The 13,608-nt window shown below is 36.0% G+C and overlaps 1 protein-coding gene across 1 annotated transcript in view; it reads left to right on the top strand.

The window, feature by feature from the left end:
* Positions 1-2,287: 2,287 nt before the first annotated feature.
* CNBD1 (cyclic nucleotide binding domain containing 1) overlaps positions 2,288-13,608 on the top strand; it is a 511,334-nt gene continuing 500,013 nt past the window's right edge. The window contains exon 1 of the mRNA XM_003268271.3: positions 2,288-2,417. Coding sequence (XP_003268319.1) covers positions 2,330-2,417 — 88 coding nt within the window. The 5' untranslated portion in view covers positions 2,288-2,329. The remainder of the gene's footprint in view (positions 2,418-13,608) is intronic.

Below are 13,608 nucleotides of genomic sequence, written 5' to 3'. Positions count from 1 at the left end.
GGAATCAGAGAGGAAATTGGTCATCACAATTGTAGGGCCTTAGAAAACTTCCTCTGTTACATTTGTTTGATTAGAACTGTTTGTCAGAGAAAAAAAGCATTTTATATAGCCCCATCTGCTTAACATCCATGAAAAATTCACGTCTTCATTTCTTTGGGTTTTAAATGTGAGACTAGGAAGAGAATGGATCTAGAAAACCTGTGGAATGATGGCAGTAGGGATTACCAACAAAGGGACAGTTGGAATGGCAAGGAACCATTCTGAAGTGGGAGCTAGGCAGGTGGCTAGTGTGGAAGGAATGCAAGATGAAGAATAGTGATGAGGCCGGGTGTGGTGGCTCACACCTGTAATCCTAGCACTTTGGGAGACCAAGGTGGGCAGATCACCAGAGGTCGGGAGTTTGAGATCAGCCTGGCTAACATGGTGAAACCACGTCTCTACTAAATATACAAAATCAGCTGGGCGTGGTGGCACCTGCCTATAATCCCAGCTACTTGGGAGGCTGAGGCAGGAGAATCGCTTGAACCCGGGAGGTGGAGGTTGGAATGAGTCAGAATCGAGCCACTGCACTCCAGCCTGGGTGACAGAGTGAGACTTGGTCTCCAGAAAAAAAAAAAAAAAAAGAATAGTGATGAGACTCAACAACAAAATTGAGTCCATGGTGAGTTTGGAGTTTGTAAAACTAGAAATAGGAAAATACATTCAATTGAAAAGTTATACCGGAGTAAATTTATTGTGCAGATATAATTTAATAGAAACTGTTGCAAAATAAATTTGTTACTTTTGTAACATAAGTAATGTTTTCTATTCTAGTTATTAATGTTATCTAGATGAAGTTGCTCAAGAAATGGTTGGTTTACACTCTACTAGTCCAGTTCAGGTGTTAGCCACAGTCCTTTTGTATATTACCTGATGAAATGGGAGAGTTCCCTGATTCCCCTCACAGAATGTGTGACAGGGTTGTGGTTTGCCTGCTTGGTTGGTCATCGCTGCTGCTCAAACCCTGCGGGGAGGGGGAGCACACAGACGGACAGGTGCAGGAGCCCAAGTGGGCTTGTGTTGCAGTGTGCCCTTGTAGCCTTACCCTCGGTGGATGGCTTGATGTTAACAAGCTCAGTGGACCCTCTGCCTTTTCACAAGGGTAGAGGGCCAGTGTGACAGCTTTCTGTATCCTGAATTCTTGCCCAGCATCCCAGAAGTATTGGGTCACACATGGGCTTGAAGGAAGAACTCAGGGTTTTATTGAGTGGTGGAGGTGGCTCTCAGCAGGATGGATGGGGAGCTGGAAGGGGGACGGAGTGGGAAAATGATCTTCCCCTGGAGTTTGGCCGTACAGTGGCTGAACTCCTCTCAGTGTTCAGATGTTCCTCCTCTTCTCACTTTCTCTGCCATGTCATTCTGCCATTCATCTATTTGTCTCATCTCTTCGTCTGCTTCTGGAGCCTGGGATTCAGGGTTTATATGGGTACAGGATAGGGTGTGTTGCAGGCCAAAAGGCAACTTTTTAGGTGCAAAAACAGGAATGCCTGTCCCCATCTAGGGCCACAGGTCTCCAGGCTTGAGGGTGAGGCCTTTACCGGGGAACTGCACTCTTCTACCCAGTGTTTCCCTGTCTCCCGTCCATATCACTCTAACAGTTATGATACCAGGAACATATTTCTAAAGGCCTTGGAAGATAATACACAGCATCAAAAGATACATTAATTAGGATTCTAAACCCCAGCCATTGTAACTATCCTTAATTATTGTGAAGCAGCAGAAAATAACAAAAAAAAAAAACATGTTCCACACTCTAGCAGAATATAGTTAAATGTAAGCAGGGGTGAGTTTATTGGTGTATGATAATTAGAAGGGATGGTTTACCCTATAAATGTGGCCATGAAGAGCAGTATAAATATGCTATCTCTGTTACTGCTGGTACAAAAAAGGCCTGTGATACCCAGTGTAAACATTTGGTAGGCAGGAAAAGGGCCCTGGACTATGGAAGACCAAGAAGGGAACACTTTCATCTCGCCTAGACTCATGAGTGCTGTTGATTCTGCTGTATTGGCCTTGTGGGCTACAGTTTCCTTCTTCATTACTGCTACTCTCTATAGCTCATAAAGTCCTCCTCATGATTTCCACTGGACTAAAATATAGCATAGTTCTTCCTGGTCTAGATTACCCTCTTGGAAATGCACAAATAATGGATAAGAACTGTGAACAGGAAGATTCCGTAGGATTCAACCTATCAGAGAGGACCTTGAAGTTCCGCTTTATGAGCCTGCAGGCAAAGAGTGATCTTTTACCTCTCAAGCAGCCTCTGGTCATCTGCCTTTAAGCCATCAGGATGCCGATGTCTTCTCTTCCAGCAGCTATTTTGTCTCACATGACAGCTATTAACAATGTACCTCCTCCTCCACTTCACAGTATACCAAGTGAGTGGGAAATACTTTGATGCTCTCATTCATCTACCATTGTTTTCAGTGGTTCTTACCCCAGCTATGAAAATTGGGGGTATTTCAGGGTTGATAGGGACATTGGGAATCTTATGGACAGTGCTGAGGAATGGAAGGAACATAGATGTGTAAATCCTGCTTGGTCTACTTGAAGTCATTTCAGTACTCTAGGTCTTAAGTATTTTTTCTTTGTAAAATGAGGATCTTTATGAACTCTTAGAGCTTCAGATACATTGAAATATTTCTAAAGATGAAAGAAAACAAAGGCTTAGAGAGGCCACGTGTTCCACCAGCTATCAGGTTCCTTTTTCTAGCAGATCTTCTACTCCATACCAAGAGTTGGTCCTACTACCCTTAATGGGATAATTAATACTTAATATTCTCTAGGAGAATTCCCATTTCAGTTTGACAAGTAAAAAAAGGTGATTCCTACTATTCTGACTGTGAAATTTATTCCTATTTAACTTTTTTATTTTCTACTCTTATAAGAATTAAGTATAGAACTAGATATTTCAAAGTTTATATAATTGACAGTATTTTCTCATTTTATGTAATTAGTCTAAACCTATAACATTTTCTTAAGATTGTAAACACTTCTTATGGCCATCGAATTTATAGATCTAGTATTTGAACACCATCATTCTGACTAGCAATATGTATGAGTTCCAGTGTTAGTTAAGATTTTTAAAAAATATCTGGATAACAAAGGTAATACTTGTGATCCTTTTCAACTTCAATAAAGCATTAACTCTTATTTTATTATTCATTGGGCAGATTTATAGTATTGATTTGAAGAAGCTAAGCCATCCATCCTTTTCCCTTCCTGTGAGAGTTAATTTCTCCAAATACATTTTAAAAAATGAATGCTCATAGTCTCCAGGTTAAAAGGTATCACAGGTGGCAGTTGATACTCCTTGAAGGGGTACACTGATGTCTTGAATAGTGTTAGACAAAATCCTTATGTTAAACAAAAGTAATTCCATTTGTATTATTGTGAAAATAATCTTGCATCTGGTCAAAGTTTTCTATTTCTACTTGAGTGGAAATAAGAATTAAGTGCAATTTTGCTGAAAAAACACAGCTTCTACTATTCATGTTTTATTTGTGAAAAAGAAAATAAAAGTCACCATAAAATAATATTTTTTAAAAGCCCAGGAAACTCGGTAGCTGGGAGTTAAAAGATCAAATTAATTTAGAATCAATGAGATGAGATTTGTGCTACCCTCTGTAGTGCCTCCCAAGGACACTTAACTTCTGTGAAGTGATTAAAAGATGAAAAATCAGCAGCAATTTAGATCTCAGAACTGAATAGAGCATAATGGAAAGCGGTGGAGCTCCCAGTGTTCTCTTTAGAGGTTCCCACTTGATGTTTCTATATCTGCGACTTCTCTTTGAGGACGTGCCCTGCTTGCCTTAATAACTGTGTCTTTTTGCTAACTGTAGCAAGATAACAATTTTCCTTAGCAAACTAAAATAAGTCAGAATGAAAATTCCAAGAAGGAATAACAGGTGGGAAAAAGGTTGAATGTTTGTGTCCATTTCTGTGTCTATATAGTCAATGATAGTCCCAATGGAATGTGCCATCATAAAATTCAGAAGTATTGAAAAATTTTTTTCTTCACCTTAATTTTTTAGGATAAAAGTCAAAATTTTAATCCCAAGGAGGAAAGATGGATGTTTTATTGTAAAGCAAACATTTAGTCTTTTTTTTCCTACTACTGTTATAACTATTTTGATGTACTTTTTGTCAAACCATTTTGAGTGGCATTTAGAAATTAAGCTATGGGAACTTAAATGTGAGCTTGATGGTACCTGGGACTTCAGGCAGGAAACAGGAAATGGTGAAGTAAATTGCAATGCCTTGCAAATCACTTCTGTCCACTAGATGTCAGGCTTGGTCTCCCCTGAGTCTCAGGCTACTGCTCTATCTGCCTATTTCAGAAATTAGTCCTGTTATTTGTTCCATGTTACCAATCCTTCAGCCAACTGAAGATGCTGGTCCTCCAGCATCTTTCACAGAACTGATCTCTGGTCTTCCTTCCAACATATATTGTGAACTAGATTTATTTGTCTGATAGGATGATTAAACTTTTTGATCACTTTAACTCTACACTCAAAAGCTGTCAGGGTTCTACTCTCCTTTAAAACTTAGATTACAATTTATTTTCCAGAATTTGGCATTTAAATCTTTCATGATTAAGCTAAAATCTGTCTCTTGTGCTCTAGATCTCATTCTTCCATTGATGTAATTCTCCACTACAGCTAAAACACTTTGTTATTCCTTTAGCCTATCTACCAATACTGATTAGAGGTACAGGAAGATTTCAAAGGTTAAATTAAACATTCAGATGGACACACTTGGCAAATATGTAAAGTTACACCTTTCCATAAGGACACTGTTAGGGGTTCCCCTTCTGTGGAAGAAGTCCCCAGATGCCTAGGCTGCAGCCCACACAGCCAGCCCTCTTTGGCCACCTACATAGTAGCTCAGGTTCAAGGTAGTGAGAGTCACATAGAGCAGATGCTGAATTGCCCTGGCTTAAAACCCTCATAAACCATCGTTTTTAATAAAAATTCCAAAGGCACTGCTTCCAAGTTTCCTGTAAGAAATCTCTCAATTACAAGAGTTAAAGTACTCAGGGTAGCTCATTTCAGTGACTGCTCATCAGGTATTCGTATATCATCTGTAGTGCTTCCTAGTCCAAATGCAAGTCATCGATCTAAGATCATTGTTATCATAAGCAATGTTGCCTAACAGCACTGTTAACTGTACCTTAATCTGGCCTATAAGGAACAGAGCTGGAGGGTTCTCATGCTGACAGGAAAAATATTCCTTTAATTACACCATCATAATCTTCACCATATTGTCATGCCTTGGCTCATGTTTCCTGTGTTTGGGGTTCCCTTTGCTCTTCCTCTATTTGTTCTTATCATTTGAGTTCTTCAGAGTTTTCCTAAATTACTTTAATCCCCCAAAGACTCTCCTGGCTTTTCCAGTAGGAAGAAATTATATATACAATTTTAATATATTTGTATTTATTAATTATAGTCACATTTTGTATAATCACATTTATAAAATTTTTATGTAGTCACTATAGAGGCAGAAGTAGGATTATTGGATCATATGGTAATTCTATTTCTAATATTTTGAGGAACTTTCATACTGCTTTCCAAAATGACTGTATTAATTTACATTCTCACCAACAGTATATCAGGGTTCCCTTTCCTCCACTTTCTCTCTAACACTTATCTTTCGTTTTTTTGATAGTTGCCATGTTAACAGGTGTGAGGTGGTATCTCGCTGTGGATTTAATTTGTATTTCCCTGATGATTAGAGATATTGACCATTTTTTTGTTGGCCATTCATAGGTCTTATTTTGAAAAATGTCTGTTCAGGCCCTTTGCCCATTTTTCAAGTTGGACTATGTGTTTTCTTGTTACTGAATTGAGTTCCCTGTATATTTTGGATATTACCCCTTTATCATAGGTATAGTTTGCAAATCTGTTCTCCATTCTGTGGGTTGTCTCTTCACTCTGTTAATTGTTTCCTTTTCTGTGCAGAAGCTTTGTAGAGTGCTGTAATCTTATTTATCTACATTGACTTCTGTTCCCTGTGCATTTGAGAAAGCTGAGGCAGGAGGATCGCTTGAGCCCAGGAATTTGAGGTGAGTTTCAGTGAGCTACAATCATGCTACTGCACTCCAGCCTGAACAACAGTGCAAGACCCTGTTTTTGTTGTTGTTGTTGTTTTAGTTTTTTGTTTTTTGTTTTTTTTGAGATGGAGTTTTGTTCTTGTTGCCCAGACTGGAGTGCAATGGCGTGATCTCGGTTCACTGTAACCCCTGTCTCCCGGGTTCAAGCTATTCACCCGCCTCAGCCTCCCAGGTAGCTGGGATTATAGGCATGTGCCACCACACCCGGCTAATTTTGTATTTTTAGTAGAGACGGGGTTTCTCCATGTTGATCAGGCTGGTCTCAAACTCCCAGTCTCAGGTGATCTACCCGCCTCGGCCTCCCAAAGTGCTAGGATTACAGGCGTGAACCACCACACCTGGCCAAGACTCTGCTTTTTGAAAAAAGATTAATTTGTGGAGAATTGACATATTTATAATATTGGGTCTTCCTACTCAATAACTGGTATCTTTACAATGCTCAGTCTTCCTACTTCTCAGGCTCAATGGCTCACACCTGTAATCCCAGCATTTTGGGAGGCTGAGATGGGAGGATCCCTGGAGGCCAGGAGTTTGAGACTAGCCTTGGCAACATAGTGAGACCCTGTTTCTACCAAAAAATAAATCCATAAATAAATAAATCTTCCCCTCGAATTTATGTAAGTGTTCTTGTATGCCACTAAATAAAATTTATTCCTGGGTATTTTATCTTTTTTCTATTATGAATGATATCTTTTTCTAACTGTAAAGTCAGTATGTGAGAAATATTAAATTTAAATTTTTAAAAAACTTTTGAAATAATCATAATCTTACAGATGTTGGAAGTTCAGATTAAACGAACTTATTTTTCTAGAGCAATTTGACATTCCATCATCCCCATATTTTAGTGTGCATTTTTTAAAAAAATTGTTACATAATTACAACTATCAAGATCAGGAAAATTAACATTGATACATTACTGTAATGTAATCCTTGGACCCCATTCAAATTTGGTCAGTTGTTCTGATAATGTCCTTTCTAGTAAAACAATCCAATTCAAAATCTCATGTTTTTCTGGTCAATCTGTCTGTTTTATGCCAGCACCATACTGTTATGATAGCTTTGTATTTTGAAATCAGACAGTGTGATACTTTTAGCTTTGTTCTTTTTTCTTGAGATTGCTTTGACTCTTCAGGATCTTGCTGTCTTATCTCTTCAATTCTTTCAGTCTGGAATAGTTTCTCAGTTTTCCTTGACTTTCATGACCTTGATACTGGGAGACTACAAAGCAGTTATTTTGTAGAATATCTTTCAGTTTGGTTTGTTTGATATTTCCTCATGATTAGATTTGAGGCAGACATCTTTGTCAGCAATATCACAGGAGTGATTTCATGTTCTCCTTCCATCTTATCAGGGGCCATATGATCTCAGTTTGTCCCACTCTTGATGATATTCACTTTAATAATGATTAAGGTGATACATAGAGAGCTTTCCAGTTGTAAATGTACTCTTTTCTCTTTTTAAGTTAGTATGTTTTGTGAAGATGTATTTTAAGGCGTATAAATATTCCATTTCTCATGAAATATTAAATAAATACATTGACCATTCTTTATTTGGGTTAAAAAGTAAAAATTAAATATAGGAACTCTGGGGTTTCTATTTTATTCAAAGAGTTTTAAGGAGTTATTTTTATTATGTATTTTGATCACATTGTTCATAGTTTGGACAGTGGGAGCCACGTCAAGTTGGTTTGAGTATTTCTTTGCTTCTGACACGATGAGATTTTTCAAGCTCTTTTCATGCTTTCTTTGCCTGATCCCTGGAATCAGCCATTTTCCCTAAGAGCCCTGTTTTATTTTAATGAAAATTTAAGATCTGGGTGCTCTGTGCGTCATTGATCTTAGGATGCCGTTGCTCCCAGGCCCTCTCAGTGGACAGATTTAGGGAATACAAATTCACATTTATATTTGTTTGTAAATCAATTTATATATATATATATATATATTAAAAATTGTGAGTTTACACTGATTTCTTTAATCCTAATGCAGCACCACAGGCTCATTCTTATCTTCTCCCTTTCTGTAGTTCTAACTCCCATCTCTGAAGTGATAAAGCTTTCTCCTATTAGCTTTAACATAACACTTTTGAGTAGTTTCCTTGTTTGTAATCTATCTTCCATATTCACTGCCATCCATTCTGACATTTAGCTCTGGGACACTCCCTCTGTCTCACACCCCACAACTGTCCTCCTTACCCGGTTGTTCTGAGACTCTGCACAGTCCCACCTTAACGTGGATGCCCTCCACACCCTGGTCTTGGATGCTGTGATACCTTACCTTTCACCCCACCTACTCCTGGCGTAGATGTCTACCATCTGCTGCTGTCACATTGGTTTTAGGACTCACTGTTCAAGGAAAAGGGCAAGCTATTGAATTAGTTACTTCTGGAATAAGCCACTTTGGCAAGTACTCTAATGGGTTTCTGGTCTATGTACTTTTTTTAATCTATATAATTACAATAACAGCAAAAACTGATTTGTATCTTTCTTTCTAATTTCTAAATCTTGTGCATTTCTTTTATTAAATTGTGTCCTTTGGTACTTTCAGAAATTTGTAGCACTAGTATATATCTTTATCTCATTCTTGAATTTATTGCTATTGCTTCTGGTGTTTCAACATTAAACATGATTCTGTCTTTTGGTTTGATCTACTTACCAGCTTAAAAAAATAAACTTTTTTCAATTTAAGCTGCTAAGAACTGTGTTGAATTTTACTAAATACTTTTTCTGTATTTAGGGAGATTATAATTTTAAAAATTTCAACTTATTGTGGAAAATTATTTTGCTATATTCTCTAATTGAATTTTCTTTGATTACTTGGATAAATCTTACTTTGTTGTATGATCTTTGTTAATAGGTTGCTGGGCACTGTATCCTCATATATATTTTTGGAAAATATTCATGTGTATTTGTGAGATTAATCTCTGGTTTCCTTTTTCATGTTTTGTCATATTTGCATCTAATTGTTTTGCTTGCTTCATCAAATTTGAAAACTTTTCTATGTTTCAATATTTAACAAGCATATGTATTGTCTCTTCCATGAAGATTTGATGGAATCCACTGTGATAATGCCTTGTTTGATGCCTCTGTGTGTGTGTGTGTTTGTGTGTGCGTGTGTGTGTGTGTGTGGTGGAGGAAAACTGCTTTGAGATTATTCCCCATTTTTTTCAAGGCAATTAATTTACTTAGGCTTTTCTCTTTCTTCTAATGTCAAATATAAGTAATATACATTTCCCTTAAAAAATCATTTTTGTTTAGTTTCAGTTTTTTTGACCTTACATCTTTGTGTAAAACATTCTTTTCTAATTTCTTTTTAATGATATATATTGTTAGTTCCCAATTTTCTTATGTTGAGTACTTATGCCATTCTTTTTGTTTAGATATGCCTGTGGTTTACTTTTTCCTTTCCAAAGAACCAGCTCTTGATTTTTACTTTTCTATACTTTTTCTGTTTTATAAATTTATTCATTGCTTTTCTTTGTTTTCTCCTTTCCATTTTTCTTACATATTTTAATTTTCTTGTACTAACTACTTGAGTTAAAAGCTAATTTTTTATTTTATTCTATCTTCTTGTAATATCAGTCATTTTTTTCTTCAGAGAAATACATATTTTAACTATATTCCATAGGTTCATGAAAGGCTTCACTATTTTTACTTTATATTTTATAGTTTTAGTTTTAATATCCTCTTGATTTAAGAATAAAATTTGGTACATGATTAATATATGTAAAATCTACATCCTTAGCAATTCATTTCCTATTTGATTTTTGTTTGATGACAAAGGGAAGTTATTGGAGTTTATTTTGCCTCCATTTATACCTGCAATTTTTGCTTTATGAATTTTGATGGTATATAATTTGGGAACAAAAATGTTTAATAGTTTGATTCTATACCTAAATCAAATGTCTATTTCTTGATTTATCAACTTTAGACAATGCATATTTATAACCTAGTATAAAATGAGAAAAATTTCCCTCTTCACATGTTGATTTTGTTACAACAAATATTTAAGTCTTTGGTCAGTTATATTCATATCTTTAAATATTATTAAATATTATTTTTAATATTTCTTAAACTGTAACTATTAATTATCTACTTTGTAAGGGAATATGTACAGATATATATTACATTTTCTCCTCTTCTCTGCTGAAACTTCACATTTGTTACTCATTATTTATACTATCTCCATTATAACCTATGAATAAGTTATTTATGTTAATGTTTACAAAATTTGCCTACACTTTATTAGTATATTTGCATCCTATTTAAGTCTTAGTTGTATGGGTATGTGATTTCTTCACCCAGTGCTTACTAGGCTAAATTTGATATCCAAATAATATCTCTGAGGTTTCATATTTATTAGTTGGGGAATAAAATTCATGAGTCATATTTTTTTCTTCCCTGAGGTTGCCCTACCCTTTGCCAGGACGTTGCTGTGAAGCCTGTGACCAAAGTTTTTCACACTTGTAGAAGGCTTCCTCTTTTGGCTTGCTGCTAAAATAATTATTTCTTTATCTTTGAAATATGGTAACAATTAGTTGCTAATCGAGTAACACCTAGAACATCTAATCTTTTTGTAAATCATGTATCATGATTTCTCTTTGCCTTTCTGAGTCATGGTATTATATTTAATTCTCCAGATTCAAGTGTTTATATAAGAAAAGTATTCTTGCATTATATCTGAGCATTTTTTGTCCACTCTTATTTCTGTTTCCTTACTCAGAAATCATTTTTACATATAGTATCTGCTCCCTATTTTCGTTTGTTATTTTCTCCTTTCTTTATATATTTCCTATTTATTTGAATGTATTAGCCTCTGTGTCTATGGCTATATTTTCTTAAATCTTTGTCATTTTTGCAGTTTCCCATGTGGATTTTATTCCTGTTATTTTATCTTCCTCTTATTTCCTGAATATTGCCTGCTTGTAATTTCTTTCTGTTTTCCTATTTATGGTTAATGCCATGTAATCTTGTTTTTCTTTCATCAAAGCTGTGTGTGTGTGTGTGTTTGTGTGTTTGTGTGTGTGTGTGTGTGTGATGGAGAAGCACAGATTTTTGCTTATTTCCTGGCATCATTATTATTCTAGTGCATACTGCATACTATTTGATTTTTATTTGCTATTATAAATTAATCATTTTTACCTTTTCCCTTAGAGCATATTGTGCTTAGGTTCCAGGATTATTAAATGGTTATTTTTTGAAGGCAGATTACTTGTTAGAAAATAAATGGTGGTGGAGAGTGCACTAGTTCAGCAGTCAGATGGAATTTTCTTGAATGTTAATGTTGAACACTTTTCATCAACTCTGTTCTGTTCTCTTCCCTAAACAATATGCTCCTAATTTGTGCTGTCATCATTTATATTCCAAAGGTTCTGTGTAGTTATTTGGCCATAATCTATTTTTTTTTCAGTGACTGAGATCAGCTGCTTCTGTGTTGATTGCCACTTAACATTGTCCCCTGTATTATCACAACTTTATTCTGAAAAAAAAAAATGAGTGTTATGTGGGACCGTTGTTTAACCCTGCCTTTCATGAATGTCACTGGTTCAAGGATATCCCCTTAGACTGTCCATGTCTGAGCATCTTCCCATTTCAAGTAAGGTTTAGTGGCTGCATCCTTCAGAGCTGTATCAGCTTCCCCTGGAGAACTCTTCCTATTTCCTCAAACAAGAATAGCATGCATTTTCTCTTGTACTTCTTTTACAGTTTATTGATGTTTCACTATTTGGTTGATATTATTCAGAATTCATAGTTAGAAAATATGGTTAATCCTCAGTTTTACTGAAGATCAGGCTCCTTCCCCAAATTTTTATTTTTTACTCTTTATGTTATTTAGTGGGCTGTTTGTCATGATGAATAGATTTTTAATGCCAAAAAATGACATTGACTTGATGTTCAATCTCATGTAGATGGGAGATAAAATAATTAAAATATGATCTTCTGCAAGAAGCAGGGTGTTTTTAGATTTTTGAAAGTATTCCTTTAATAACATTTTTATTTCCACTTATCTGCCGTTGTTATTTTTCCTTGATTTGATTTTCATTGCATACAACTGATTCTCACCTGACAAATTAGAGTCACATTATTATTATTTATTCATTACAATTTACTAAATATTATTTAAATCCAATCATTATGATAAGTTCTAGTGTTTTGGTTCAAGATGAATAGAAAATGGACCCTGTTCTAAGGGGATCATCATAAATCTGAAGAAATATAGATATTAAAAAGTCATAAAGAAAGATATTTTTGCTTTAGTGCAGGTATTCTTGTGGTGCTATAAGAGCACAATGGAAAATACATTTACCTTTTTCTATGGAAGACGAGTTTCAAAAAGTGGCACTGGTTAACTTCTGAGGTGGATCTAAAAGTATGGATGAGTTTTCTAAGTTGAGTAATGATCCAAAGAGAACATAATATCAAAAGGACGAGATATGTTCATGGAGCACCTAGAACATGTGTCGTTGAAAGATGGAGAGAATGAGGCCAGGCACTGTGGCTCATGCCTGTAATTCCAGCACTTTGGGAGGCCAAGGCGGGTGGATCACAAGGTCAGGAGATCAAGACCATCCTGGCTAACACGGTGAAACCCTCTCTCTACTAAAGATACAAAAAAATTAGATGGACATGGTGGCGGGCGCCTGTAGTCCCAGCTGCTCGGGAGGCTGAGGCAGGAGAATGGTGTTAACCCAGGAGGCAGAGGTTGCAGTGAGCCAAGATTGTGCCACTGCACTCCAGCCTGGGCGACAGAACGAGACTCCGTCAAAAAAAAAGAAAAAAAGAAAGACGGAGAGAATGGGGGAGGAACTTATAGGGTAGTGTTCAATGAGGTCACAGAAGTTAATTTAGGTACAATTATAAAAAGCATGTATTACATACAAAGGGATTTAAAGCAAGAAAGTTTAACAATCACATTAGAATTTTAGAAAGTACTGTGAGAGTAGACTGGAGGATGTGTTGGGGAGGAAGAAGCTGAAGTCAGGGACATTAGTTAGGAGATTATTGCAGTATTACAGACGAGATTCAAAGAGAACCTGAAATAAGATATCAAGCTGTGGCAAGCATGTGAATAATACTACTTCACAATGTACATGTCACATGGCCCTACTTGGTGACTTCTGATTAACGACAGTCCTTATTGTCATTGGGATTACAGGAGACACACAGTCAGTCTTTTGTATCTGAGGTTTCCCCATGCAGACTCAACCAACTTGGGACCGAACATATTAGAAAAAATAAAAAAAACTAGTAATACTACAATAAAATAACATAAAATACAAAACAATACAGTATAACACTATTTAAATAGGATTTATATTGTATTAGGTATTAAAAGTAATCTAGAGAAGATTTATACTATATGGGAAGATGTGCATAGGTTATCTGAAAATATGCCGTTTTATATGAAAGACTTGAGCATCCATGGATTTTTGTATTGGAGGAGTGAAAGAGGTGTCCTAGA

The sequence above is a fragment of the Nomascus leucogenys genome, chromosome 16 (genome assembly GCF_006542625.1).
Source record: "Nomascus leucogenys isolate Asia chromosome 16, Asia_NLE_v1, whole genome shotgun sequence".
Lineage (NCBI taxonomy): Eukaryota > Metazoa > Chordata > Mammalia > Primates > Hylobatidae > Nomascus > Nomascus leucogenys.
Note: the sequence above shows the minus strand (reverse complement) of the source record. Positions and strands in the feature narration are given on the sequence as shown.